Here is a 26,259-nt window from a genome sequence, read left to right on the forward strand (position 1 = left end):
AGTCCACAAAAATCATTTTTTGAAAGCTCCTTCATTGTGAAAAATCCATTTCATGCCGTTTTAGGGCTTCAAAAAATTTTTGAAATTTTTTTCAGAAAAATAACGAAATTTTTGTATGTTTCGACCCCCCATACTTCATAGGTGAATAAAGTGAAGTCAACAAAAAATCACTTTTGAGTGCTCTTTTATAGCGCAAAATCCATTTCAGACCATTCTAGGACTTTGAAAAATTTTGAAAATTTTTTTTCAAAAAATTCGAAATTTTTATATGTTTCGACCCCTATACTACTTAGGTGAAAAAAGTGAAGTCAACAAAAAATCACTTTTGAGTGCTCTTTCATAGCGCAAAATCCATTTCAGACCATTTTAGGACTACAAAAAATTTTGAAAATTTTTTTCAAAAAATTTGAAATTTTTATATGTTTCGACCCCCTATACTACTTAGGTGAAAAAAGTGAAGTCAACAAAAAATCACTTTTGAGTGCTCTTTCATAGCGCAAAATCCATTTCAGACAATTTTAGGACTTTGAAAAACTTTGAAACATTTGCGAAAAAATTTTTGAAAATTTTTCTCAATCGCGCACAAAACATGAATTCAATACCACCAAAACCCAATTCCCAAGTTTCAATTTACATGAACCTTCAAAATGAAATAGCTGAAAAGTATAGTAATTTGCCTTACACTCCGAAAAAATTACAAGATTTCACTTTTTCAGAGATAAAATTTCTTGTAGGGGGGGGGGTCCGGACCCCCCCCCCCCCCCTACAAGCACTTGGCAACTTACTATACTACTTTGAAACATTTTCGAAAAAATTTTTGAAAATTTTTCTCAATCGCGCACAAAACATGAATTCAAAACCACCAAAACCCAATTCCCAAGTTTCAATTTACATGAACCTTCAAAATGAAATAGCTGAAAAGTATAGTAATTTGCCTTACACTCCGAAAAAATTACAAGATTTCACTTTTTCAGAGATAAAATTTCTTGTAGGGGGGGGGGGGGGGGTCCGGACCCCCCCCCCCCCCTACAAGCACTTGGCAACTTACTATACTACTCATGTTAGTGTTCATAGTAGTAGGTACACAACCAAAAATTAAAAAAAAAAAGAGTTTTCAAGACAAGAGTTTCGAATTCCTAGGACATGGATGATTTCACATTTGTTGCCTTTGTGTTCGACAGAATCATCCTTGCGTGAAAACTGGATCCAAAATTCTTTTGTAAGATTTACTAAAAAATACGAAGAACAATTTTATGCCAAAAATGCGTTTTCAAAATATTTTTGCGAAAAATTTGGAAACTCAAATGTAGGATTGGACTTACTTGTAAAGTTTGACGTTTTGGATTGGAAATCAAAAGTTGTGGACTTCCGCACTGGGTTTGATTAGTTACATAAAAAGTTGACCAACGCGAATTTTCTCGAACACAGTTGGAAAGAATTGAGGTCTTCGATCCACATTTTTCCATTCTTTGGAAATTGTTCTGAGGACATTTTTCGGCGACGCATGAGAAGACAAATGGTGGAGTCAGATGACATGAAAAGTTGGATTCGTCTGTCGTAATTGTTCCACTTCAACAGTAAAGAATTCTTCCAGATTAGCAAATTTTCCAGACCGTCTTGCATACCTAACTAATCTATGTCAGACCAACCGCAAAATCTTGCACACATAACTAGTGATTGGGAGGGATTTGGTTTGATCTTCTTCAGCTTTTTCAGTTGTGCATTTACAATCACTGATAGTCTATCAAAATCTGAATCAAATGAAAACAGAGAGAAAGTGCATTATCTAATCTATCTTCTCAATTAACCAATCACAGACTGAGAAGACTCTATTCTCATTTATATAACACAAGCACACCTTATTCCACTCAGTCTATAAGCTTGATGACTACTATGTGTATACCATTGACCACGGTGCTTTATATTATTACCCTTGTTATAATTGAAACTGATCTTCAGTGTTTTCCAGAGTCTGTTAGTCAAATAGAATTAGTCAAGAGCACTTCGCGCGCAGATTTAAGTAGCCCTAGCTCTGTATCCCTTAAGCCAGTAAAAGGAGCCCAATTAGGGTCTGCTTCAAGTCTTTACCTGGAGATCTTCTATGCTTGTTGGCACCTCACTCTTCGGAATTTCACATTCCAGGTATTTTGGTATTATTTTCTCCATTCTGCCTAACACTGAGGACTTTATGCGACTAAGTTTTGTTCTGTGTGGTATGTTTTCGGCTTGTTTGATTGTGATGAACAGTGCAGACATTAGGGCTATCAGAGGACACCTCCAGAGAAGTCTCTGATTATCATTTTATATTTGATAAACTATCAATTGTGTCATGTGGGAACACGTATCTGACCCTAAAGCAAATTTAGTACTGTTTCAGAGGCGGATTCAGCTCACATTCTGCTGTGAAGTTTTTCAAATTCAGAGCCAATTCAGAAATTCCTTCTGAGTTGCTCCGAATCAGAGGAATTCAGAGAATATTGGTCCTGAATGTTGCTCTGATTCAGAGCATTTCAGACTCTTTTTAAAGACTGTTCAGAAATGTTTCGGATTCTAGACTCAAAATAAAGAAAGGTTTTCTGAAGATGTAATTCAGTCCTATAACTCACTGAATGTTAGCTAATGGAATAGCATCAGTGATTTTTTGCCAAAGTTGCCGTTTGTCGATGATTTGAGATCGTTAACCGTAATGTTTTACTTGGTACAGTTGTTTTCATTCTGGTCATTCAACGTTTTGGTGACTCCACTAAACTTCGGAAGTTTATTCGTTTGCATGCCGTGATGTTGCTTTTGTTCTGATGCAACCCTTAACTACAAGAAATAAGCGCTGATTGTCGTTGACTTCGTTTTCTGCGGTACCGATCTTAGTATTGCATATCCGACTAATGACTGACTTTGTTCAATTCAGTATTACATTGCTCAAGGGCTCGCCAAAAGATCATCTATCTACCTGGCTATGGTCGTGTACTCCATGGTCACTATGATCAGACTTCGGTTTGTTCAAAGTTGCCTATGTCCAGACCTTCGAGAGCTCAAAGTTATCTATGTCCAGACTATCGTGCGTTCATTTGTGTTTCCAGACCGTGTAATTTTCATCGCACGACACCCCATGTGGGTTCATTTCGGTCAGGACATATTGATTTTCAGTCTGGGACCTAGCTTGGGTAATACTACTGCTGTCTAGAAATCTCTGCATGACGAAACTCCACAGATTCTCAAGGGCGTAGGCTGTCTCTTTTTGTTAGTGTATGCAATTTAATTCTAGCAGATAATCTCGATTGCGATGAAAAGAATTGGTCCAAGTGTTTAATTTTTACACACTGAAGTTGAGATTATTGTTTTCTTTTTCGTCCGACTTTTTTGTCTGGGTCAAATCAACTAAACTAGAGTTTTGCTAATTTTACAATCTAGCAAAACTCTAATGACAAACTCGAAAGTGTTCAACTACCAAAACTACCGACAACTTGAGAGCCAACTGATATTATTAACAATATACAAAAGTATAATAACAGTATTCAAAAGTATGTAAATAATTTCAGGAGATCGACAAGGAGTAACTTTCAAGTATGTCACTTTAATTGCCTTTCGTGGATCCGTCGCTTGTGTGACTAAATGACATCAAAATGTCATATGTAAATGTCCTGTAGTTGCACTCTAGCCGACTAACGCCATGAGTTTTAATGAGTAGCAATGAATGTATCGATATTACAACATTAGGAGGAAGATGGTGGAAAAAACTAATAAATAAATAAATAAATAACTTATTTTTAGGTTTTTAATTAACAAAAAACAAAAATGTCGCAAATTTGCATTACACTCTAAATTATTCTCGCGAGGGATGTTACAATTTTTTCTCGTGTGAGTATTGTATCACACAATTTTTCGTGTGATATTCGCAGGTCGTGTGTTTTCACACGAGAAAAATTAGTTAGGTGGTAATGTAAACACTATAGATAGCTGGTAATGTTTTAAAATTTGGTCATATTTTAACTATGACCTATGGATCCGTAGATGACACTGGGGTACCATAACTTTATGATATTATGCCAGTGTACTCCGTGGTCTCCTTAACTGGGAGTTGATACTCAATCTGCACGTGTTGGTCAAGACTTGGATTTCTAACAGCAGCGTCTCTACTAAGACGTGTTAGCAAATATTTTTGTTTCGACTTGTACATTGTAACTATGACACTCAATTAGACCGCTGAGTTTAAACAGTGACATCATTTCAGCAGTGATATAGTACTGATATAACAGGTGCAATTAGACGCGCCCCGTACTGATATTGAGTTGGCTTATGGTTTGGGCATTGCTCAATGGGATCTTTTCCGTTTGTGCCCCCCAGCTTTGTGGGTGCATTTTATTTGCACCCCCACGCACGTGCCATATTTTTACATGATTATTTACTGTGTGATATAGCACGTGCTATGTGACTGGGGGAGCATAACGTACGGGGGGGGGGGGGGGGGTACAAACGGAAAAGATTCGCTCAATTTCTAAAATAGAGAGGCCGAGTGGTTGTAGAAATGCAACGACAACAATTTTTCCGTTAATGCAGAATGCGATTGATGCGATTTTTCCATCTTATTTTAACACGTGTGCTCTCGAGGGTGGATATTAACCAACTAAGCTGCTTACACAAAGCAAAAAAAGTTCAGCTGGCGTAAGTGTTGAGCGTGCTGCTGTTGTATGCAGTATGCTATATGTAGTTAAAATAGGGATAATTAGGCGTGATAGAGACGGAATTCAGCACAAAAATCTTTCTTAAGCGCTGGAACGTTGTAAGACATGCGCCAAAAATTCAGCGCGTTTCCTACAAAATTTCAGAGCATTTCAGCACATTTCAGCGCAATATTCTGGGAGGTTTTCTTTGCACTGATTCTTTAAAAATTAATCGCATTTCAGCGCAGTTCTTATATAATTTTCGAAAATTTTTTGACATTGGCATGGTTTGTAAATAAGTAATAGTTTTGATCTATAGACTGGAAGAAAAGTCTAAAAGCCTAGCAAATTTTGCAAATTCGGTAAATTGAGCATGTTTTAGGGTTATAGTTATTGAGAGTGGGGGTGCGTTTTCTCGACAAAAATGAAACCCAGTGGATGTGCCGTCAAATTTTTTTCCGGATCTTTTCCAGGGGGGGGGGGGGGGGGGGGTGAAGAGGAGTGGATCTATTTTTCCTGACTAAATCAGAAGTCACAACTTTTGCTTCGTGGCAGTGTTTCCTCCCAGGCTTCTCCAATTCAAGCAATTTGTCCCGTAAATTTGACTGCATATTATTTGCATCCCCCAGACGAGCTTGCAATATTTTTGCATAATGATTTACTATATAATGACACGTGCTCCGTTACGGGGGGGGGGGGGGGGGGTTGGGTGGGGTGGGGCGCATAACGTACTAGTAAAATATCTTTCGTCTATTTAAAACGTGCAAATTAAGCCAAGGTTAGGTGACTCTGCACAAGTCACTTCAAAAAATTGACTAAATATCTCGAATAGGAACGCGGTTCTCCATAAAAGCCAGACGTTCTCAGTGACTTCAAGCAGAGTCACGTATTACCTATTACCCATACTATTGGCATAATTATTTGTTCAGTAGGATTTTTCATCCTTGACTTTGTGGACAGCTTCATTTCTCAAAGGTAGAAAAAATATTGGATCGTTTCAGTTTGTGCTCCCCCCCCCCCCGCTTAGTAGGTGCATATTATTTGCAATGCCCCCCCCCCCCTCCGACGCACGTGCCACATTTTTATAATGATTTAACATGTAATGACACGTGATCTGTAACTGGGGGAGCATAACGTACTGGGCGCACAAACGGAAAGGATCCTAAAGATTTTTTCGGAACTGCTCTTCGTTTCTTCGTATCCCCCCCCACACGCACACACACACACACACACACACACACACACACACACATTGAATGCTCCACGTTTGAATTGACTCCTTGATAATTGGGGTCTTTCCCATTATAGCCTCCCCCCTTCCCCCAACAAATCTATAGTGAGGTCCCATTAAGGTATGTTTACCATGAGGGTCTATACGTTTTCTGACCACTAAGTTGGGGGCTATAATGGAAAAGAACCCCATTTGTTTCAGAACAAATCAAATTAAAATATCACATGTTAATAGGGCTCGCTCCTTTTCAGCTTGGGGGGTCATTATCGGTGAAAGTACTAAATATGAAATAATATTGATATTAATTTTTTGTTTATCGTTTACTCACGTGTTAGGTTAACACCTAAATATGCTTTTTAATAGCTCGTTTCGAGCGTATTGGGGGATGTAGGTCAATAACGGAAAAGATGTCAATTCAAGTTTTTTTCTAGGAGTCAAAGGAGCAACATGAAGCCAATGGCAGCCACGGGTAACATGAAGCCAATCATCAGTACAGCCTCAGGCGGACTCCACAACATCACACCGCCTCGATTGTCTGATATGTCATTTGTGAGAAGAGTTCGTGATGACAGTGATAGTGACAGCAGTTCAGACAGCAGTTCAGATGATGAAGTCTGCGTATGGAACAAAGACAGTTCGTATATACCACCTCCCCCCCCCCCCCCCGCCATCCCCAATTTAGCACGTCATTATATGCAAATGATAGCGCTTGTGGTTGAGGGTCGTCAAAGCTTTATGGTCTAACCCATTATAGCCGAGCAAGAAATTATTCCCCCCCCCAAAAAAAAATATGGTATGTTTTTGATTACTGGGAGAGGGGGTAACATTATATTCCCACTAACTGGAGGACGTGGAGGGGGGGGGGGGGGGTGCGTGCAGGTATTCAAAATAACGGATCTCGAAAGATTGTAGAATCTGCCAACCCCCCCCCCCCCTCCCAGTGTTTTTATGCCCCGACGTATAAATTATATGTTGTCATATATAGCACGTTACTCTGTAGAAAAATGTGCGCTTGGGGGACGTAAAATTTATATTCCAAATAAACTGGAGGGGGGGGGGGGGGGGGGGTTAATCCGGTCTCAGAGAACATGGTACTTCTAAGTGTTTGATTATTATGCGGACACGATTCTTGTAGGGACACTAGTGGACCTATGACAAGACGTAGTGTAATGCAATAATAAAGTAATTCATCTGCCCTAATTACAAGGTCAAGGGATGAAACAAAGTTGCGTCAATATCTTTTAACATCCAACATCGATCAACCATGGTCACCTAAAATTTAATAGTCAACATCAGTCGACTATTCTTTTGCACAAATCTCACTTAGGTTTTAAAATTGTTTTAAAGGTAATTTTTCTAGTGCTGGAATGCACAAAAAGTCAGCTTTTCTTTTGTTAAATTGAGGATTTAGTTTTGCTCTTTGTGACAATAAGGTAGAAACAACATAGAGAAAGAGACGTTAGGCTATATACTTTGCAAAAAAATCTTAGTTCTTTTAACACATTACGTGGCCAATGTTTGAAAAGGCAACATTAAATAAAATTTGAAGCGAGTGACAATACTTTGTCACAATTTTCAATTGTTAGTAATCTTTTTCCACGATGGAATATGGTTACGCAACACGTGGAAATTTGTTATTTGGTTCTACTTATTTTTACCCTGATTCATTAAACCCCGCTTATTTTAACACCACATCATTTAACCCCTCTATCATTTAACGCCTCTATCATTTCACCCCTCTACCATTTCACCCCTCTATCATTTCATCCCGCCAATTAGCAGTCGACATTAAAGGCATGCTTTGTCATAATTAAAGGATAAATTAATCCCAAGTTTGGTTGTGATAGTTTCATATCAAGTCCCACGGGCCGCTGAGGCATGGCCATGGCCCGCGAGGCATGGCCAAAAAATTATATTGCTAAATTAATAATCCTCATTGGGATCTATTCTGTTTCGACCCCCCCCAGTGTTTTTTACGCCCCTCAGTTACAAATTTTATGTTTATATAGCACATTACCATGTAACAAAATAGCACGTGCGCTTGAGGGGCGTAAAAAATATAAGCTCACTAAGCTGGGGGCCAAAACAGAATAGATCCCCTTATTGTATAGAAAGATTAAAATCCTGGCTGAAATGATAGAGGGGTTAAAAGATAGAGGGGTTAAAAGATAGAGGTGTTAAAAGATAGAGGGGTTAAAAGATAGAGGGGTTAAAAGATAGAGGGGTTAAAAGATAGAGGGGTTAAAAGATAGAGGGGATAAAAGATAAAGGTTTTAAAAGATAGAGGGTTAAAAGATAGAGGGGTTAAAAGAAAGAGGGGTTAAAAGATAGAGGGGTAAAAAGATACAGGGGTTAAAAGATAGAGGGGTTAAGAGGTAGAGGCGTTAAAAGATAGAGGAGTTAAAAGATAGAGGGGTTAAAAGATAGAGGGGTTAAAAGATAGAGGGGTGAAAAGGTAGAGGGGTTAAAAGATAGAGGGGTTAAAAGATAGAGGGGTTAAAAGATAGAGGGGTTAAAAGATAGAGGGGTTAAAAGATAGAGGGGTTAAAAGTTAGAGGGGTTAAAAGATAGAGGGGTTAAAAGATAGAGGGGTTAAAAGATAGAGGGGTTAAAAGATAGAGGGGTTAAAAAATAGAGGGGTTGAAAGATAGAGGGGTTAAAAGGTAGAGGGTTTAAAAGATAGAGGGGTTAAAAGATAGAGGGGTTAAAAGATAGAGGGGTTAAAAGATAGAGGGTTAAAAGATAGAGAGGTTAAAAGGTAGAGGGCTTAAAAGATAGAGGGGTTAAAAGATAGAGGGGTTAAAAGATAGAGGAATTAAAAGATAGAGGGGTTAAAGTTAGAGGGGTTAAAAGATAGAGGGGTTAAAAGATAGAGCGGTTAAAAGATAGAGGCGTTAAAAGATAGAGGGGTTAAAAAGATAGAAGGGTTAAAGGTTAGAGGGGTTAAAAGATAGAGGGGTTAAAAGATAGAGGGGTTAAAAGACAGGGGTTAAAAGATAGAGGGGTGAAAAAATAGAGGGGTTAAAAGATAGAGGGGTTAAAAGATAGAGGGGTTAAAAGACAGGGGTTGAAAGATAGAGGGGTTAAAAGATAGAGGGGTTAAAAGATAGAGGGGTTAAAAGATAGAGGGGTTAAAAGGTAGAGAGGTTAAAAGATAGAGGGATTAAAAGACAAAGGGGTTAAAAGATAGAGGGGTTAAAACTTAGAGGGGTCAAAAGATAGAAGAGTTAAAAGATAGAGGGGTTAAAAGATAGAGATTTTAAACGATAGAGGGGTTAAAAGATAGAGGGGTTAAAAGATAGAGGGATTAAAAGATAGAGGGGTTAAAAGATAGAGGGGTTAAAAGATAGAGGGGTTAAAAGATAGAGGGGTTAAAAGATAGAGGGATTAAAAGAGAGGGGTTAAAAGATAGAGGGGTTAAAAGATAGAGGGGTTAAAAGATAGAGGGGTGAAAAGATAGAGAGGTTAAAAAATACAGGGGTTAAAAGATAGAGGGGTTAAAAGGTAGAGAGGTTAAAAGAGAGAGGGTTAAAAGATAGAGGGGTTAAAAGATAGAGGGGTTAAAAGATAGAGAGTTTAAACGATTGAGGGGTTAAAAGATAGAGGGGTTAAAAGATAGAGGGATTAAAAGATAGAGGGGTTAAAAGATAGAGGTGTTAAAAGATAGAGGGGTTAAAAGATAGAGGGGTTAAAAGATAGAGGGATTAAAAGATAGAGGGGTTAAAAGATAGAGGGGTTAAAAGATAGAGGAGTTAAAAGATAGAGGGGTTAAAAGATAGAGGGGTTAAAAGATAGAGGGCTAAAAGGTGGAGGGGTTAAAAGATAGAGGGTTTAAAAGATAGAGGGGTTAAAAGATAGAGGGGTTAAAAGATAGAGGAGTTAAAAGATAGAGAGGTTGAAAGCTAGAGGGGATAAAAGATAGAGGGGTTAAAAGATAGAGGGGTTAAAAGATAGAGGGGTTAAAAGATAGAGGGGTTAAAAGTTAGAGGGGTTAGAAGATAGAGGGGTTAAAAGACAGAGCGGTTAAAAGAGAGAGGGGTTAAAAGATAGAGGGTTAAAAGATAAAGGGTTTAAAAGATAGAGGGGTTAAAAGATAGAGGGGTGAAAAGATAGAGGGGTTAAAAGGTAGAGGGGTTAAAAGATAGAGGGGTTAAAAGATAGAGGGGTTAAAAGATGTAGGGGTTAAAAGATAGAGGGGTTAAAAGGTAGAGGGGTTAAAAGATAGAGGGGTTAAAAGATAGAGGGTTTAAAATATAAAGGTGTTAAAAGATAGAGGGGTTAAAAGATAGAGGGGTTAAAAGTTAGAGGGCTTAAAAGATAGAGGGGTTAAAAATATAGAGGGGTTAAAAGATAGAGGGGTTAAAAGATAGAGGGGTTAAAAGATAGAGGGGTTAAAAGATAGAGGGGTTAAAAGGCTGAGGGTTTAAAAGATAGAGGGGTTAAAAAATAGAGGGGTTAATAGATAGAGGGGTTAAAAGATAGAGGGGTTAAACAGTAGAGGGGTTAAAAGATAGAGGGGTTCAAAGATAGAGGGGTTAAAAGATAGAGGGGTTAAAAGAAAGAGGATTTAAAAGGTAGAGGGGTTAAAAGATAGAGGGGTTAAAAGATAGAGGGGTTAAAAGATAGAGGGGTTAAAAGATAGAGGGGTTAAAGGTTAGAGGGGTTGAAAGATAGAGGGGTTAAAAGATAGAGGGGTTAAAAGATAGAGGGGTTAAAAGATAGAGGGGTTAAAAGATAGAGGGATTAAAAGGTAGAGAGTTTAAGAGATAGAGGGGTTAAAGGATAGAGGGGTTAAAAGATAGAGGGGTTTAAAGATAGAGGGGTTAAAAGATAGAGGGGTTAAAAGGTAGAGGGGTTAAAAGATAGAGGGGTTGAAAGATAGAGGGGTTAAAAGACAGAGGGGTTAAAACATAGAGGAGTTAAAAGATAGAGGGGTTAAAAGATAGAGGGGTTAAAAGATAGAGGGGTTAAAAGGTAGAGGACTTAAAAGATAGAGGGGTTAAAAGATAGAGGGGTTAAAAGATAGAGGGGTTAAAAGATAGAGGGATTAAAAGATAGAGGGGTTAAAAGATAGAGGAGTTAAAAGATAGAGGGGTTAAAAGATAGAGGGGTTAAAAGATAGAGGGGTTAAAAGATAGAGAGGTTAAAAGAAAGAGGGGTAAAAAGATAGAGGGTTTAAAAGATAGAGGGGTTAAAAGATAGAGGGATTAAAAGGTAGAGGGGTTAAAAGATAGAGGGGTTAAAAGATAGAGGGGTTAAAAGATAGAGGGGTTAAAAGATAGAGGGTTAAAAATAGAGGGGTTAAGAGATAGAGGGTTTAAAAGGTAGAGGGTTTAAAAAATAGAGGGGTTAAAAGATAGAGAGGTTAAAAGATAGAGGGGTTAAAAGATAGAGAGGTTAAAAGATAGAGGGGTTAAAGGATAGAGGGGTTAAAGGATAGAGGGGTTAAAAGATAGAGGGGTTTAAAGATAGAGGGGTTAAAAGATAGAGGGGTTAAAAGGTAGAGGGGTTAAAAGATAGAGGGGTTGAAAGATAGAGGGGTTAAAAGACAGAGGGGTTAAAACATAGAGGAGTTAAAAGATAGAGGGGTTAAAAGATAGAGGGGTTAAAAGATAGAGGGGTTAAAAGGTAGAGGACTTAAAAGATAGAGGGGTTAAAAGATAGAGGGGTTAAAAGATAGAGGGGTTAAAAGATAGAGGGGTTAAAAGATAGAGGGGTTAAAAGGTAGAGGACTTAAAAGATAGAGGGGTTAAAAGATAGAGGGGTTAAAAGATAGAGGGGTTAAAAGATAGAGGGATTAAAAGATAGAGGGGTTAAAAGATAGAGGAGTTAAAAGATAGAGGGGTTAAAAGATAGAGGGGTTAAAAGATAGAGGGGTTAAAAGATAGAGAGGTTAAAAGAAAGAGGGGTAAAAAGATAGAGGGTTTAAAAGATAGAGGGGTTAAAAGATAGAGGGATTAAAAGGTAGAGGGGTTAAAAGATAGAGGGGTTAAAAGATAGAGGGGTTAAAAGATAGAGGGGTTAAAAGATAGAGGGTTAAAAATAGAGGGGTTAAGAGATAGAGGGTTTAAAAGGTAGAGGGTTTAAAAAATAGAGGGGTTAAAAGATAGAGGGGTTAAAAGATAGAGGGATTAAAAGGTAGAGGGGTTAAAAGATAGAGGGGTTAAAAGATAGAGGGGTTAAAGGATAGAGGGGTTAAAAGATAGAGGGGTTTAAAGATAGAGGGGTTAAAAGATAGAGGGGTTAAAAGGTAGAGGGGTTAAAAGATAGAGGGGTTGAAAGATAGAGGGGTTAAAAGACAGAGGGGTTAAAACATAGAGGAGTTAAAAGATAGAGGGGTTAAAAGATAGAGGGGTTAAAAGATAGAGGGGTTAAAAGGTAGAGGACTTAAAAGATAGAGGGGTTAAAAGATAGAGGGGTTAAAAGATAGAGGGGTTAAAAGATAGAGGGATTAAAAGATAGAGGGGTTAAAAGATAGAGGAGTTAAAAGATAGAGGGGTTAAAAGATAGAGGGGTTAAAAGATAGAGGGGTTAAAAGATAGAGAGGTTAAAAGAAAGAGGGGTAAAAAGATAGAGGGTTTAAAAGATAGAGGGGTTAAAAGATAGAGGGATTAAAAGGTAGAGGGGTTAAAAGATAGAGGGGTTAAAAGATAGAGGGGTTAAAAGATAGAGGGGTTAAAAGATAGAGGGTTAAAAATAGAGGGGTTAAGAGATAGAGGGTTTAAAAGGTAGAGGGTTTAAAAAATAGAGGGGTTAAAAGATAGAGAGGTTAAAAGATAGAGGGGTTAAAAGATAGAGAGGTTAAATGATACAGGGGTGAATTCATATTGTATAAAAAGTTTACAAATTGTAGCTAATTGTAACCCAATTGCAAAAACAACTTGAGCATGTAATACGCCTAAATCTTTAGACCTGAAGCATAAACTCTTCAATTTAGACTGAAGTATAAACGTAAATCAAGCTCAAAATTGTAGAAATTTTGAATATTGCTTAGGTTAAATGCCTAAATTTGCTTTGGAGTTTTATAATTCGGTCTCATCTTTACTATTTATCCAGAATTCACGTTTTAGTCAAAACCTGGATAATTGTGACGAAAGAACGTCACATACGTCCACAAAAAGCAAAAACTTGTAAAAGTGTACCTTTGCGGACGTATGTGGACTAAAATCAAATCTTCACACTGGACCATAAAAAGTTTTCGTGCACTTTAAAAATTGAACAGGTGTGACATATCAAAAATTTTCAACGTTTTGAACTTAAGAAAGGATTATGAACAAATATATGGGCGTAAAGATCTATCGTTACAAATATCAAATAATATATCTGTTTGAAATCAAAGCAACTAAGCCCGTTTAATTGATTGCTGATTGAATGACGATGTTTAAGGATAATTATTTCCTCTTAGCCAAAGAAAATCGCAATACATCTGGTCATTGACAATTAATTTTCCTTATGAAATTAATTGTTCCGACATCATTGTTCCAAATTGAAACATCGTAGAGAGTTGTGAGTGGTATCATTAAGAAGCACGGACAACCATGAATATGGAATTAATTTTTTTCGTATTTTTTTACAGGGAGTTATCGAGGTTTAATTTTTTGTGAATTTTCGACAGTTTTTTTTCACATTTTTCATAAAATTTGGCGCAATTTTGCTAATATAAATTTTAAAAAATTAAAATTTTAATAGTAAAGTGTTGTTCTTATCGTTAGAGATGGAAGAACCTTGCTGAACTGTTTGATTGAAGTTTTTTTGGCTAGAAGTTTTGATAAAAAATTTCAAGATTCGAACTTTTTTATCAAAAATGGCACAAAATATGAGTTTTTCATCCACTTTGTCAGTCATTGTGACCTAGAAACCTTGACATAGACTTCCTCGTCTCAAAAAGAGCGCTAGTTTAAACTAGCCGCCCTATGAAAGTCTTCTGGAATTTAAATTTTAATGTTTTTTGCAGATTTAACTAGATAATTTTACAAAATGCACAGTTGTTTTTTATTTGAAGAATTTCACCTAACAATTGATCTAATTCGCAAACACTTGGATCACTTGTGCGGTTTGTTGGGCGCGGCGCGGCAATTAAGGGAAAGATCTCATTATATCATGGATTCTTACAATCAGAAATTTTTTATTATTTTTTTGTTACTACCTTTTCTCGAAACTTTTTCCTTTTGGTTTTTCAATGTTAATCACTGAAATTTTTTTTAATTCACGACTCAATTAATGACAGATCCCATTTACTTAAACTGGAAGCCAAATTTAGATACAGTTTGTTTTCAGAGAACCTAAGGGTTTTATGGCTTTGAGGAAGAGTTTTCGTAAACTTTAACTGAATTTTCCTATTTTGCCTTCACTTATTGTTTTTGCGGTCTGATTACTAAGTCTAACCATTCAAAGATCCAAATGGCTTCCTCAAGAGGTGTTAGTCATTTATCATGCATTCGGTTGTTACTAAATGTCTCCTATGTAGTTGAATATTATTGTTTTAAAGAAATTTTAGTGAGCTTTTGAACTTTAGATTATTTAGACAACCTTTGCTTATTTTCAATAAATACAGTTCAAACTTTCTTCCTTGTAAACTACAAACTCATTTTGAGGCGAATTGTATTAACAGAACGTTTTCTTGTTTATGGTACTACGAGTTTTCATACAAAGTTTTCTGATTTTTTTACATAATTGCCTATTTTTGCTTTTGTTTTTGTTTCTATGGTAAATTGTCACATTACTTATCCTCTAAATGCGAAAAACTTTAATAAATTTGGAAATAAACATATTTAATATCTTCATAACATTTGGTTTTAGGGGCTGCGACACCGTTCTCGTGCAGAGTTTGGCAGAATTTTTTTTCTTTTTTGCCCCCATTTGTTTTTTTGTTGTTGTATGCCAAATTTTTGGTAATTAAAGGTCTCAGTGGCAAACTATAGACAAAAACAACTTGATAACTGATTTTGGTATATAGCTATTGATTTTATGGACTTTCAATTCAAGTCTTTAAAAAAAGAAAGATAGTATTCTTCAACTCATCCTTTTTGTTCTGGTTTGCGTTTAATTTCAGTATTTCAAAGTTTTGCATCAATTTCGTAACTTTGACTCATTATTGAGAGGTCGTTTTTTATTTTGTTGAAACAAACATTAAATGTTCTGTTGTTTAAACGTTTTGACTGATGTCTTCAAGGTTTAGACAATTTTTTTAGGAAGAATTTTGAGAAATTTAGATACTTTTCAAAATATCCGCTTCTTTTTGCTCCCATTTTGTAATATTCGTCATACAAAAAGGCGCTATGGAAATCAAAGGAGACTCAAAAGAAGATTTTATGTCCTCGTGGTTAATCTTTGTTAAATTTAATGGCTTGAACACTGTGTTTGTGTTCTATTATAGACTTATGATTTAGTCCCACTAATAACAGGCGCTAATAGTTTTCCCAGAAGTTAAAAAATAAATTTTCTACCCTTATAATCGGAGTTTTATGTTTAGAAAAAGATCATAGATTTTTGAGATTTGCCAATCTTATTTCTGTTAACTTGTAGCTTAGCATATGCATAGCCAAGTAACATGCTTTATCTATTGCACTTCAATTGAATCTGTATAGCGTTTTTATTGTCCTCAAATGGTCTTTCTTCTTGATACAATCCGTTTTCTTAAAAAATTTTTCTGATTTTAGCGTTTTCGCAGTTTTTTTTGGTTTTAGCTCATTTTTCACAGTATCACCATAATGGGAGTCATCTGAATCACAAATATCGCTTTTTGAGAAAAAAGCAACCAAAAAATGATAAACTTCTTAGTGAACAGTTTGATGTTCAATTGACTGAGACATCGTTTTAGCACAAAATTTTTCTTGCATTTTTTTCTGCAAATTCTTCGTTTTTGCCTGCTTTTGTCGTTTTTTTGCAGTCGTATGACATATCCTGGATAATGAACGGTCTAAATCGCCCTCTATGAAGGTATAAAACAATTTCTCATTGATTTCATTTGATGCTTACTGTTTCTAATAAATTTGCAATTGATTCATTTCAAAAAAACTTTTTATTTAAAATTTGCCCTTTTGCTCATTTCTTGTCAACTTTGTAGTTTAATTTTCATCTGATGCCATTTTGATTTGGTTAATCATGGTTATCAGGAAATTGACAACGTGTTTTGGTCGTAATTAAAATTCATAATTTTTTGATCTTTATCGCCGACTTTTCTGGTAGTCATTTCATGTTTGTCACAGGTCTCTAAGACGGATTGTTTTATTCGCTTAGTAGTTTGTTGAACGATATGTTGATATATTTTTTTTATCTCTTCTTTATTTGGTAGAAAATTAATGAAAATTGTAGATAAACGGGGCAAACGCACATTAACGAGCCTCCTTGTTTTTCGCATGTTTTGTCCAGATTTTTTTCTGTTTTTGAAATTGAAACGCTGGTTGGTTTTGCTCATGAAATATTTTCCATCTACAGAAAACAAATATACCAACTAATCACAGGAAATCAAATCTCAGGCACTGGGAAATAAAATTGTCAAAGATTTTGACAAATGTGTTGAGAAATTTGACAAACAGCGCGCAGATGCAAAGTCCTCAAAATGCTTTAGTACATATTCAGTTGTTTGTGAAGGCTGATATTTACTCAAATGCTCTTGCAGTATTGGTACTTCATGTGGCATTAGTTTTACAACCTGCATCCGGTTGGATTTAATATACTGATTTTGTTCAGTACCGACACCATTTCTTTTTGCTTGATCTTTTGAACTTTAATTGTCTGGAAAAAATTTTTATCAAGGCCTGGCGAGGCTAACGAATTTTGGTTAAAATTAATATTTGCAATTTTTTTATCTTTTTTGCCGTCTTTTAAAGTAGTCATTAAATGTTTGTCACAGGTCTCATAAGCCCTCTAAGATAGATTGTTTTATTCGTTTAGTAGTTTGTTGAACGATATGTTGATATGTTTTTTATCTCTTCCTTATTTTGTAGACAATTAAGTGAAAGATGTAGATGAACAGGCTCGAACCTAATGTGCAAACGCACATTCCGAGCATTCTTGTTTTTCGCATGTTTTGTCCACAAGTTTTACTGTTTTTGAAATTGAAACGGCTAGTTGATTTGGTTATTTATGGTTTTCAGGAAATGGACAAAGTTTTCTGAACGTAATTAATATTTGTAATTTTTTTATCTTTTTCGCCGTCTTTTCTGGTAGTCATTTCATGTTTGTCACAGGTCTCATAAGCCCTCTAAGAAAAATTGTTTTATTCGCTTAGAAGTTTGTTGAACGATATGTTGATATATTATCTTTTTATCTCTTCCTTATTTGGTAGACAATTAAGTAAAAAATATAGATGAACGGTGTCGAAACTTAATGTGAAAACGCACAATACCGAGCCTCTTTGTTTTTTGCATGTTTTGTTGACAAGTTTTACTGTTTTTGAAATTGAAACGGCTAGTTGATTTGGTTATTTATGGTTTTCAGGAAATGGACAAAGTTTTCTGAACGTAATTAATATTTGTAATTTTTTTTATCTTTTTCGCCGTCTTTTCTGGTAGTCATTTCATGTTTGTCAAAGGTCTCATAAGCCCTCTAAGAAAGATTGTTTTATTCGCTTAGAAGTTTGTTGAACGATATATTGATATATTATTTTTTTTATCTCTTCCTTATTTGGTAGACAATTAAGTAAAAAATATAGATTAACGGTGTCGAAATTTAATGTGCAAACGCACAAAACGGCGCCTCTTTGTTTTTCGCATGTTTTGTTGACAAGTTTTACTAATTTTGAAATTGAAACGCTAATTGGTTTTGCTCATGAAATTTTGTGCATCTACAGAAAACAAAAATAGCGACTAATCACAAGAAACCAAATCTCCGGAACTAGAAAATAAAAATTTCAAAGATTTTGACAAATTCGTTGAAAAATTTGACGAACAGCGCGCAGATGAAAAGTCCTCAAAATGCTCTAGTACATAGTCAGTCGTATGTGAAAGCTGGTTTTTTCTCAAATAGTCGTGCAGTATTTGTAGTTCATGTAGCATTAGTTTCATAACCTGCATCCTTTTTGATTTAATATTCTGATATGGTCAGTACCGTCACCTTTTCTTTTTTGCTAGCTCTTTTCGACTTTATCTGTCTGGAATAAGTTTTTATCAAGGCCTAGCTAGGCTAACGTGTTTTGGTTGTAATTAAAATTCATAATTTTTTGATCTTTATCGCCGACTTTTCTGGTAGTCATTTCATGTTTGTCACAGGTCTCTAAGATGGATTGTTTTATTCGCTTAGTAGTTTGTTGAACGATATGTTGATATATTTTTTTATCTCTTCTTTATCTGGTAGAAAATTAATGAAAATTGTAGATAAATGGGGCAAACGCACATTAACGAGCCTCCTTGTTTTTCGCATGTTTTGTCCAGAATTTTTTCTGTTTTTGAAATTGAAACGCTGGTTGGTTTTGCTCATGAAATCTTTTGCATCTACAGAAAACAAATATACCAACTAATCACAGGAAATCAAATCTCAGGCACTGGGAAATAAAATTGTCAAAGATTTTGACAAATGTGTTGAGAAATTTGACAAACAGCGCGCAGATGCAAAGTCCTCAAAATGTTTAGTACATATTCAGTTGTTTGTGAAGGCTGATATTTACTCAAATGCTCTTGCAGTATTGGTACTTCATGTGGCATTAGTTTTACAACCTGCATCCGGTTGGATTTAATATACTGATGTTGTTCAGTACCGACACCATTTCTTTTTGCTTGATCTTTTGGACTTTAATTGTCTGGAAAAAATTTTTATCAAGGCCTGGCGAGGCTAACGAATTTTGGTTAAAATTAAAATTTGCAATTTTTTGATCTTTTTTGCCGTCTTTTAAAGTAGTCATTAAATGTTTGTCACAGGTCTCATAAGCCCTCTAAGATAGATTGTTTTATTCGTTTAGTAGTTTGTTGAACGATATGTTGATATGTTTTTTATCTCTTCCTTATTTTGTAGACAATTAAGTGAAAGATGTAGATGAACAGGGTCGAACCAAGTGTGCAAACGCACATTCCGAGCATTCCTGTTTTTCGCATGTTTTGTCCACAAGTTTTACTGTTTTTGAAATTGAAACGGCTAGTTGATTTGGTTATTTATGGTTTTCAGGAAATGGACAAAGTTTTCTGAACGTAATTAATATTTGTAATTTTTTTTACCTTTTTCGCCGTCTTTTCTGGTAGTCATTTCATGTTTGTCACAGGTCTCATAAGCCCTCTAAGAAAAATTGTTTTATTCGCTTAGAAGTTTGTTGAACGATATGTTGATATATTATCTTTTTATCTCTTCCTTATTTGGTAGACAATTAAGTAAAAAATATAGATGAACGGTGTCGAAACTTAATGTGAAAAAGCACAATACCGAGCCTCTTTGTTTTTTGCATGTTTTGTTGACAAGTTTTACTGTTTCTGAAATTGAAACGCTAATTGGTTTTGCTCATGAAATCTTGTGCATCTACAGAAAACAAAAATAGCGACTAATCACAGGAAACCAAATCTCCGGCAATGGAAAATAAAAATTTCAAAGATTTTGACAAACGCGTTGACAAATTTGACGAACAGCGCGCAGATGAAAAGTCCCCAAAATGATTAGTACATAGTCAGTCGTATGTGAAAGCTGGTTTTTTCTCAAATAGTCGTGCAGTGTTTGTAGTTCATGTAGCATTAGTTTCATAACCCGCATCCGGTTTGCTTTAATATACTGAAATGGTCAGTACCGTCACCTTTTCCTTTCTGCTAGTTCTTTTCGACTTTATCTGTCTGGAATAAATTTTTATCAAGGCCTAGCTAGGCCAAATTGTTTTGGTCGTAATTATTATTTGTAAATATTTTATCTTTATCCCCGTCTTTTTTGATAGTCATTTCATGTTTGTCACAGGTCTCATAAGCCCTCTAAGACAGATTGTTTTGTTCGCTCAGTAGTTTGTTAAACGATATGTTGATATATTTTTTTTATCTGTTCCTTTTTTGGTAGACAATGAGGGAAAAATGTAGATGAACGGGGTCGAAACTTATTGTGCAAACGCACATTACCGAGGCTCTTGTTTTTCGCATGTTTTGACCACAAGTTTTACTGTTTTTGAAATTGAAACGCTTGTTGGTTTTGCTCATGAAATTGTGTGCATCTACAGAAAACAGAAATAGCGACTAATCACAGGAAATCAAATCTCCGGCACTGGGAAATAAAAATTTCAAAGATTTTGACAAATGCATTGACAAATTTGTCAAACAGCGGGTAGATGAAAAGTCCCCAAAATGCTTTAGTACATATTCAGTTGTTTGTGAAGGCTGATATTTACTCAAATGCTCTTGCAGTATTGGTACTTCATGTGGCATTAGTTTTACAACCTGCATCCGGTTGGATTTAATATACTGATATGGTCAGTACCAACACTTTTTCTTTTTTGCTAGTTCTTTTCGACTTTATCTGTCTGGAATAAGTTTTTATCAAGGCCTAGCTAGGCTAACGTGTTTTGGTCGTAATTAAAATTCATAATTTTTTGATCTTTTTTGCCGTCTTTTAAAGTAGTCATTAAATGTTTGTCACAGGTCTCATAAGCCCTCTAAGATAGATTGTTTTATTCGTTTAGTAGTTTGTTGAACGATATGTTGATATGTTTTTTATCTCTTCCTTATTTTGTAGACAATTAAGTGAAAGATGTAGATGAACAGGGTCGAACCTAATGTGCAAACGCACATTCCGAGCATTCTTGTTTTTCGCATGTTTTGTCCACAAGTTTTACTGTTTTTGAAATTGAAACGGCTAGTTGATTTGGTTATTTATGGTTTTCAGGAAATGGACAAAGTTTTCTGAACGTAATTAATATTTGTAATTTTTTTATCTTTTTCGCCGTCTTTTCTGGTAGTCATTTCATGTTTGTCACAGGTCTCATAAGCCCTCTAAGAAAAATTGTTTTATTCGCTTAGAAGTTTGTTGAACGATATGTTGATATATTATCTTTTTATCTCTTCCTTATTTGGTAGACAATTAAGTAAAAAATATAGATGAACGGTGTCGAAACTTAATGTGAAAACGCACAATACCGAGCCTCTTTGTTTTTTGCATGTTTTGTTGACAAGTTTTACTGTTTTTGAAATTGAAACGCTAATTGGTTTTGCTCATGAAATTTTGTGCATCTACAGAAAACAAAAATAGCGACTAATCACAAGAAACCAAATCTCCGGCACTAGAAAATAAAAATTTCAAAGATTTTGACAAATTCGTTGAAAAATTTGACGAACAGCGCGCAGATGAAAAGTCCCCAAAATGCTCTAGTACATAGTCAGTCGTATGTGAAAGCTGGTTTTTTCTCAAATAGTCGTGCAGTATTTGTAGTTCATGTAGCATTAGTTTCATAACCTGCATCCGGTTTGATTTAATATACTGATATGGTCAGTACCGTCACCTTTTCTTTTATGCTTGTTCTTCTCGACTTTATCTGTCTGGAATAAATTATTATCAAGGCTTAGCTATAGGCTAGATATCAAGCCCGTAAAAGTAAAGAAATCTCTTAATATTAAATGGCCTATTATAAACTGTAATTCGTGGTGATACGGATTGTGATGGATGGTGATTTTTTGACAAAGAGTTATTTTTGCAGGAGATATTGCCGATATGTGTCACTGCTGGGCAAAAGACATGCTATTCAACGAGAAGGGTGACAAGAAAGGTCGTACACACGCGTATAGTAGCTGCTGTGAAAAAATTGTAAATAAAGCGAAATCAAAGAACTGTGTGGACTACAAGAAACATCTGATCTACAATAACAAAAATTGTACCTCCGAGTGTGAAGAATGGAAAGAATGTGCACAAGGTGGAGCTAAGAAGTATGAGCATGGAAACTATCACAGTACCTGCTACGCTGTGGACAATCCAGCAGCTGAGTGGCCTGGAAGTGATGAAAATAAGGCAACTCCTCCGGGTGGGAATCCTCTTGGATGCATCCAAACGGTCATTTTCGTGTACCTGGTTATGTATGTTATCATCGGACTGCTTTTACAATGAGCGATGACAATGACATCAGAATTAATTCCAAATAATTCAAAAAAGACTTGTTCCTTCTGCGGAAAAAGCTAAAAACACTTTTAGAGGAAAGAATTACATAAGCAGGTGCTTATTGAGTATATTACAGGTTGAAATAGTTATAATAAATTGTTACAGAGATGAAAGGTTGCAATTACTATTTGATTGTTTATATAAGTTGAGTAAACAATAATCTTTACTGATATTAACTATTTTGTATTTGCCCATCTGGCCTTCTAACTATGTATTCAATACAATTTTTCCCAGAATGATATACAAAATTGCATATAGATTTTCACTGTAGTGTCAAATCAGAGGACTAAAAATTTGGAAAGCTGGTGCAAGGATTCCACTGTTATACATTCCAATAAATAAAGATCAATGCCAGAAGCCGCGCAATGCAGTGCATAGACTTTCCAATAGTGATTCAAAATTTGCCTTCCCTTCATTATGAAAAACATGCCATAACTGAAACGAGGGTCTAATCTCATGGATTATGTAAATTCATTCAAATTTTACAGGAATGACGCATCTACTTGCGATCCTACAGCGTAAGGAAATTTTTCCGAATCTTTTTGCGGCGCAAATTATATTGAATTTTAAATTGGCTCCATGTCATAATTTCTCCGAAGAAGACTGCTGTGAAAAAAATATTGCGGAAGGGGAAGCAGAAAATGGAGTGGATTGCAATACAATGAAGCGGGAGAGAGGTCTACAATAGCAAAAATTGTTCTGATGAATATGAAATTTGGAACAAATTGTCTCTAGAGTGGAACAAGGATGCTCGTTAATGTGCGTTCGCACATGATGTTCCGACCCGAGCTCATCGACTTTTTTGAACTAATTGTCAACCTGATGAGATAATTAAAAATAGATATTTCAGTTTAAAAAATCGTAACACAACCGCACTACTAATTGAATTACATGGCACCCAGCCCAGATGCAGCGCTCACAAAATCTGCCGCTAGAAAAACTACGAGGAAAAAACAAACGACAAAATAAGCGAAAACATAATTTTTTTAGCGAATGTGTTAAAAGAAGAGATAAAGAAACACCAATATTGACCACTAACAAAACTTCTATAAAAACGCATATTGTCCAACAAACAAAACATCAGTTACGACATGATATCAATGGAAAAATAGTTTTGAATTACAAGCAATGGAACCTCTCATTGATGAGTATAAGCTAAAAGTTGATGAGAAGAACAAAAACTGAAAAATATAAAAAAGTCTTTGAAATCGAACAATATCATAAACTTTCATAAATTTTGCTATAAACTGACTGCATTGAATAAAATCATTTTTTCAGTCCTTAATTAGAATCCTTTGAAACCAGTCAGCATTTTACGAATACACGAAGATTTTAAAAAGGCAAAAACAGCAAATTCAGAAAAAAATTGAGCAAGAAAGGTGTCGAACCGAAGAAAAGAGAAGTTTTCGGAAAAAATTTTTCTTATTTCATATATTTTTTAACAGCAATGGGGTTGTTCTTTTTTTCAAACAATGTGACGTTAAAAATATGAACAATTATAATACAAACACAAAATTGTTGAGAAAACCAGTTATATCATAGACATTAAATTCAATAGCTTTCAACGGAAGTCAAAAAACGCTAAGTTATACCTCAATGTGAAAAAAAATGATAGTTTTCAATGATGAGTCGTCAACTGGATATCACAACAAGTCTTATGATTATGACAACAACAACAAAAACATGCAAAAAACAAAAACTCAGTAGAAAGTGCAACCTGATGAGTCAACCTGAAGAGATAATTAAAAAGAGATATTTCAGTTTAAAAAATCGTAACACAACCGCACTACTAATTGAATTACATGACAACCCGCCCAGATGTAGCGCTCACAAAATCTGCTGCCGCTAGAAATACTACGAGGAAAAAACAAACGACAAAATAAACGAAAACATAATTTTTTTAGCGAATGTGTTAAAAGAAGAGATAAAGAAACACCCATATTGACCTTGTAGTTAGTGAGTCCATGCCATATGACTCCCAAAATTTATTAAGATCTCAAAAGGAAAATCAAAATTTCATTAGAATTTTCAAAAACTCAGAGTTGATTACTGAAAAAACACATGAGTGATGCCTTGAGAACGAAGTTTTTGGTCATTGGGTATCAGTTTACTGTAAATGAAGTTTGTCATTAGTAGAACCTCGAAATGAAAAGTTAATTGTCTATAAATGACTAAATGACAATAATGAATAGGAAAATTTTTCTAAAAAAACAGCTCTCACATTGAATTCGAATTTTTTGAAAGTAAACTTCCCCATGAGACCACAACTAGCCTTTTTTCGTCTATTGGTAGCACAAAATTTTTTAATTTTGTAGCGTGAAATGTAATTTTGAAATAAAATTTTCATAGAAATTCCTTAATTTGAATAAAAACTTTGCTAAAAGTGAACAAAATCATGCAAACACCACGTGTTCACACAAAAATTTAAACCTCGATAAATCCTCGAAAAATAAGCAATTCAAAAAAAATAGTTTCTGATTCCACGCTGGACAAGCTTTTTAATGATACCACTCACATTTCGTTACGATGAATATATCGATCGGCCAAAATTGACTTTTGCTGTCTTGTTTTACTTCGCTGTCTTGTTTTGGTTTGTTGTCGTGTTCTATTTTGTTGTCTTGTTTGTTTTGGGATCTTGTTTTTTTCAATGTCTTGTTTTGTTTAGCAGGGAGCATTTCGAGCCAGATTTTTTTCACCTCGTGCTTTGTTCAATTTTCCTATAGCTATTTTACGAAACTCAGCCACTGGCGGTACCCAGCCCGGAATGATAAAGAAGAGCAAAAAACAAGTAATACAAAAAACAAATCAAAAAAATGGTTAATAACTAGGCTATGACACTTTCCGACAGATGTTAGCGAAGTTTTTGGTCATTGGGTATCAGTTTACTGTAAATGAAGTTTGTCATTATTAGAACCTCGAAATGAAAAGTTAATTGTCTATAAATGACTAAATGACAATAATGAATAGGAAAATTTTTCTAAAAAAACAGCTCTCACATTGAATTCGAATTTTTTGAAAGTAAACTTCCCCATGAGACCACAACTAGCCTTTTTTCGTCTATTGGTAGCACAAAATTTTTTAATTTTGTAGCGTGAAATGTAATTTTGAAATAAAATTTTCATAGAAATTCCTTAATTTGAATAAAAACTTTGCTAAAAGTGAACAAAATCATGCAAACACCACGTGTTCACACAAAAATTTAAACCTCGATAAATCCTCGAAAAATAAGCAATTCAAAAAAAATAGTTTCTGATTCCACGCTGGACGAGCTTTTTAATGATACCACTCACATTTCGTTACGATGAATATATCGATCGGCCAAAATTGACTTTTGCTGTCTTGTTTTACTTCGCTGTCTTGTTTTGGTTTGTTGTCGTGTTCTATTTTGTTGTCTTGTTTGTTTTGGGATCTTGTTTTTTTCAATGTCTTGTTTTGTTTAGCAGGGAGCATTTCGAGCCAGATTTTTTTCACCTCGTGCTTTGTTCAATTTTCCTATAGCTATTTTACGAAACTCAGCCACTGGCGGTACCCAGCCCGGAATGATAAAGAAGAGCAAAAAACAAGTCATACAAAAAACAAATCAAAAAAATGGTTAATAACTAGGCTATGACACTTTCCGACAGATGTTAGCGATGTAAAGCGTTTTGCTTTGTTTTGAAGCGTTTTGAGCCAGGTTTTTAACCTAGTGCTTTGCTCAATTCTTCTATAGCTATTTTATGTAAATCCGCCACTTCCGTTCCCAAGACTGGAATGAAAAAAGAGGTAAAAAAGGTCATACTGAAAAATCTCGAAAACATTGTTCATTATCTTGACTATGAGACCTTTCCGACAAATGTTATCGATGTTATGCGTTTTCTAGTGTTTTATTCCGTTTTGTGGAGAGCAAATTGAGCCATATTTTTTACCTGGTGCTCTGATCCATTCCCCTTCGGTTACTTACAGTAACTCTGTCCTGCCATTGCCAAGCCCAGAATGAAAAAAGAGATCAAAAAGACAGACAGAAATCTTGAAAATTCGGTTTTGTAACTTGAGTATGAGTCAATTCCGACAGAAAACAGCTAATCTTGTATGTGTGTGTGTTTGTTTGATGTGTACTTTTATATTTTGTGTATGGTGTTTGTGCAATTTGTTTGTGTTGTATTTGACGTGAGAGTGTGGTTTAATTTGTGTCTGCTGTGTGTGTGGGTTGTGTGTGGTGTGGGTGCGTGTGTGTGTCTGGGGCCTGTGCGATACGTGTGTGTCTGTTTGTGATGGTGTGCTCGCTTGTGTTTGTGTGTTTGTATATCCCTGTGAGTACTTGTGTCTGGTGTGTGTGGTTAATGT

General features: G+C 35.4%; 1 protein-coding gene across 1 annotated transcript; it reads left to right on the forward strand.

Moving 5' to 3' along the window:
• Window positions 1-4,584: 4,584 nt before the first annotated feature.
• Window positions 4,585-22,106, forward strand: LOC142358014 (uncharacterized). The gene is made up of 3 exons (XM_075409487.1): window positions 4,585-4,659; window positions 6,321-6,523; window positions 21,482-22,106. Exons 2-3 carry the CDS (start codon window positions 6,337-6,339, stop codon window positions 21,883-21,885), a joined length of 591 nt encoding a protein of 196 aa, XP_075265602.1. The 5' UTR covers window positions 4,585-4,659; window positions 6,321-6,336; the 3' UTR covers window positions 21,886-22,106.
• Window positions 22,107-26,259: the final 4,153 nt, after the last annotated feature.

The sequence above is a fragment of the Convolutriloba macropyga genome, unplaced genomic scaffold (assembly GCF_964194025.1).
Source record: "Convolutriloba macropyga unplaced genomic scaffold, txConMacr16.3 SCAFFOLD_1971, whole genome shotgun sequence".
Lineage (NCBI taxonomy): Eukaryota > Metazoa > Xenacoelomorpha > Acoela > Convolutidae > Convolutriloba > Convolutriloba macropyga.

Coding starts and splice junctions, on each gene's coding strand:
- LOC142358014 (XM_075409487.1), top strand. CDS start 6,337: ATGAAGCCAATGGCAGCCACGGGTAACATGAAGCCAATCATCAGTACA. Junction 6,524..21,481: donor CTGCGTATGGAACAAAGACA/GTTCGTATATAC, acceptor TTATTTTTGCAG/GAGATATTGCCGATATGTGT.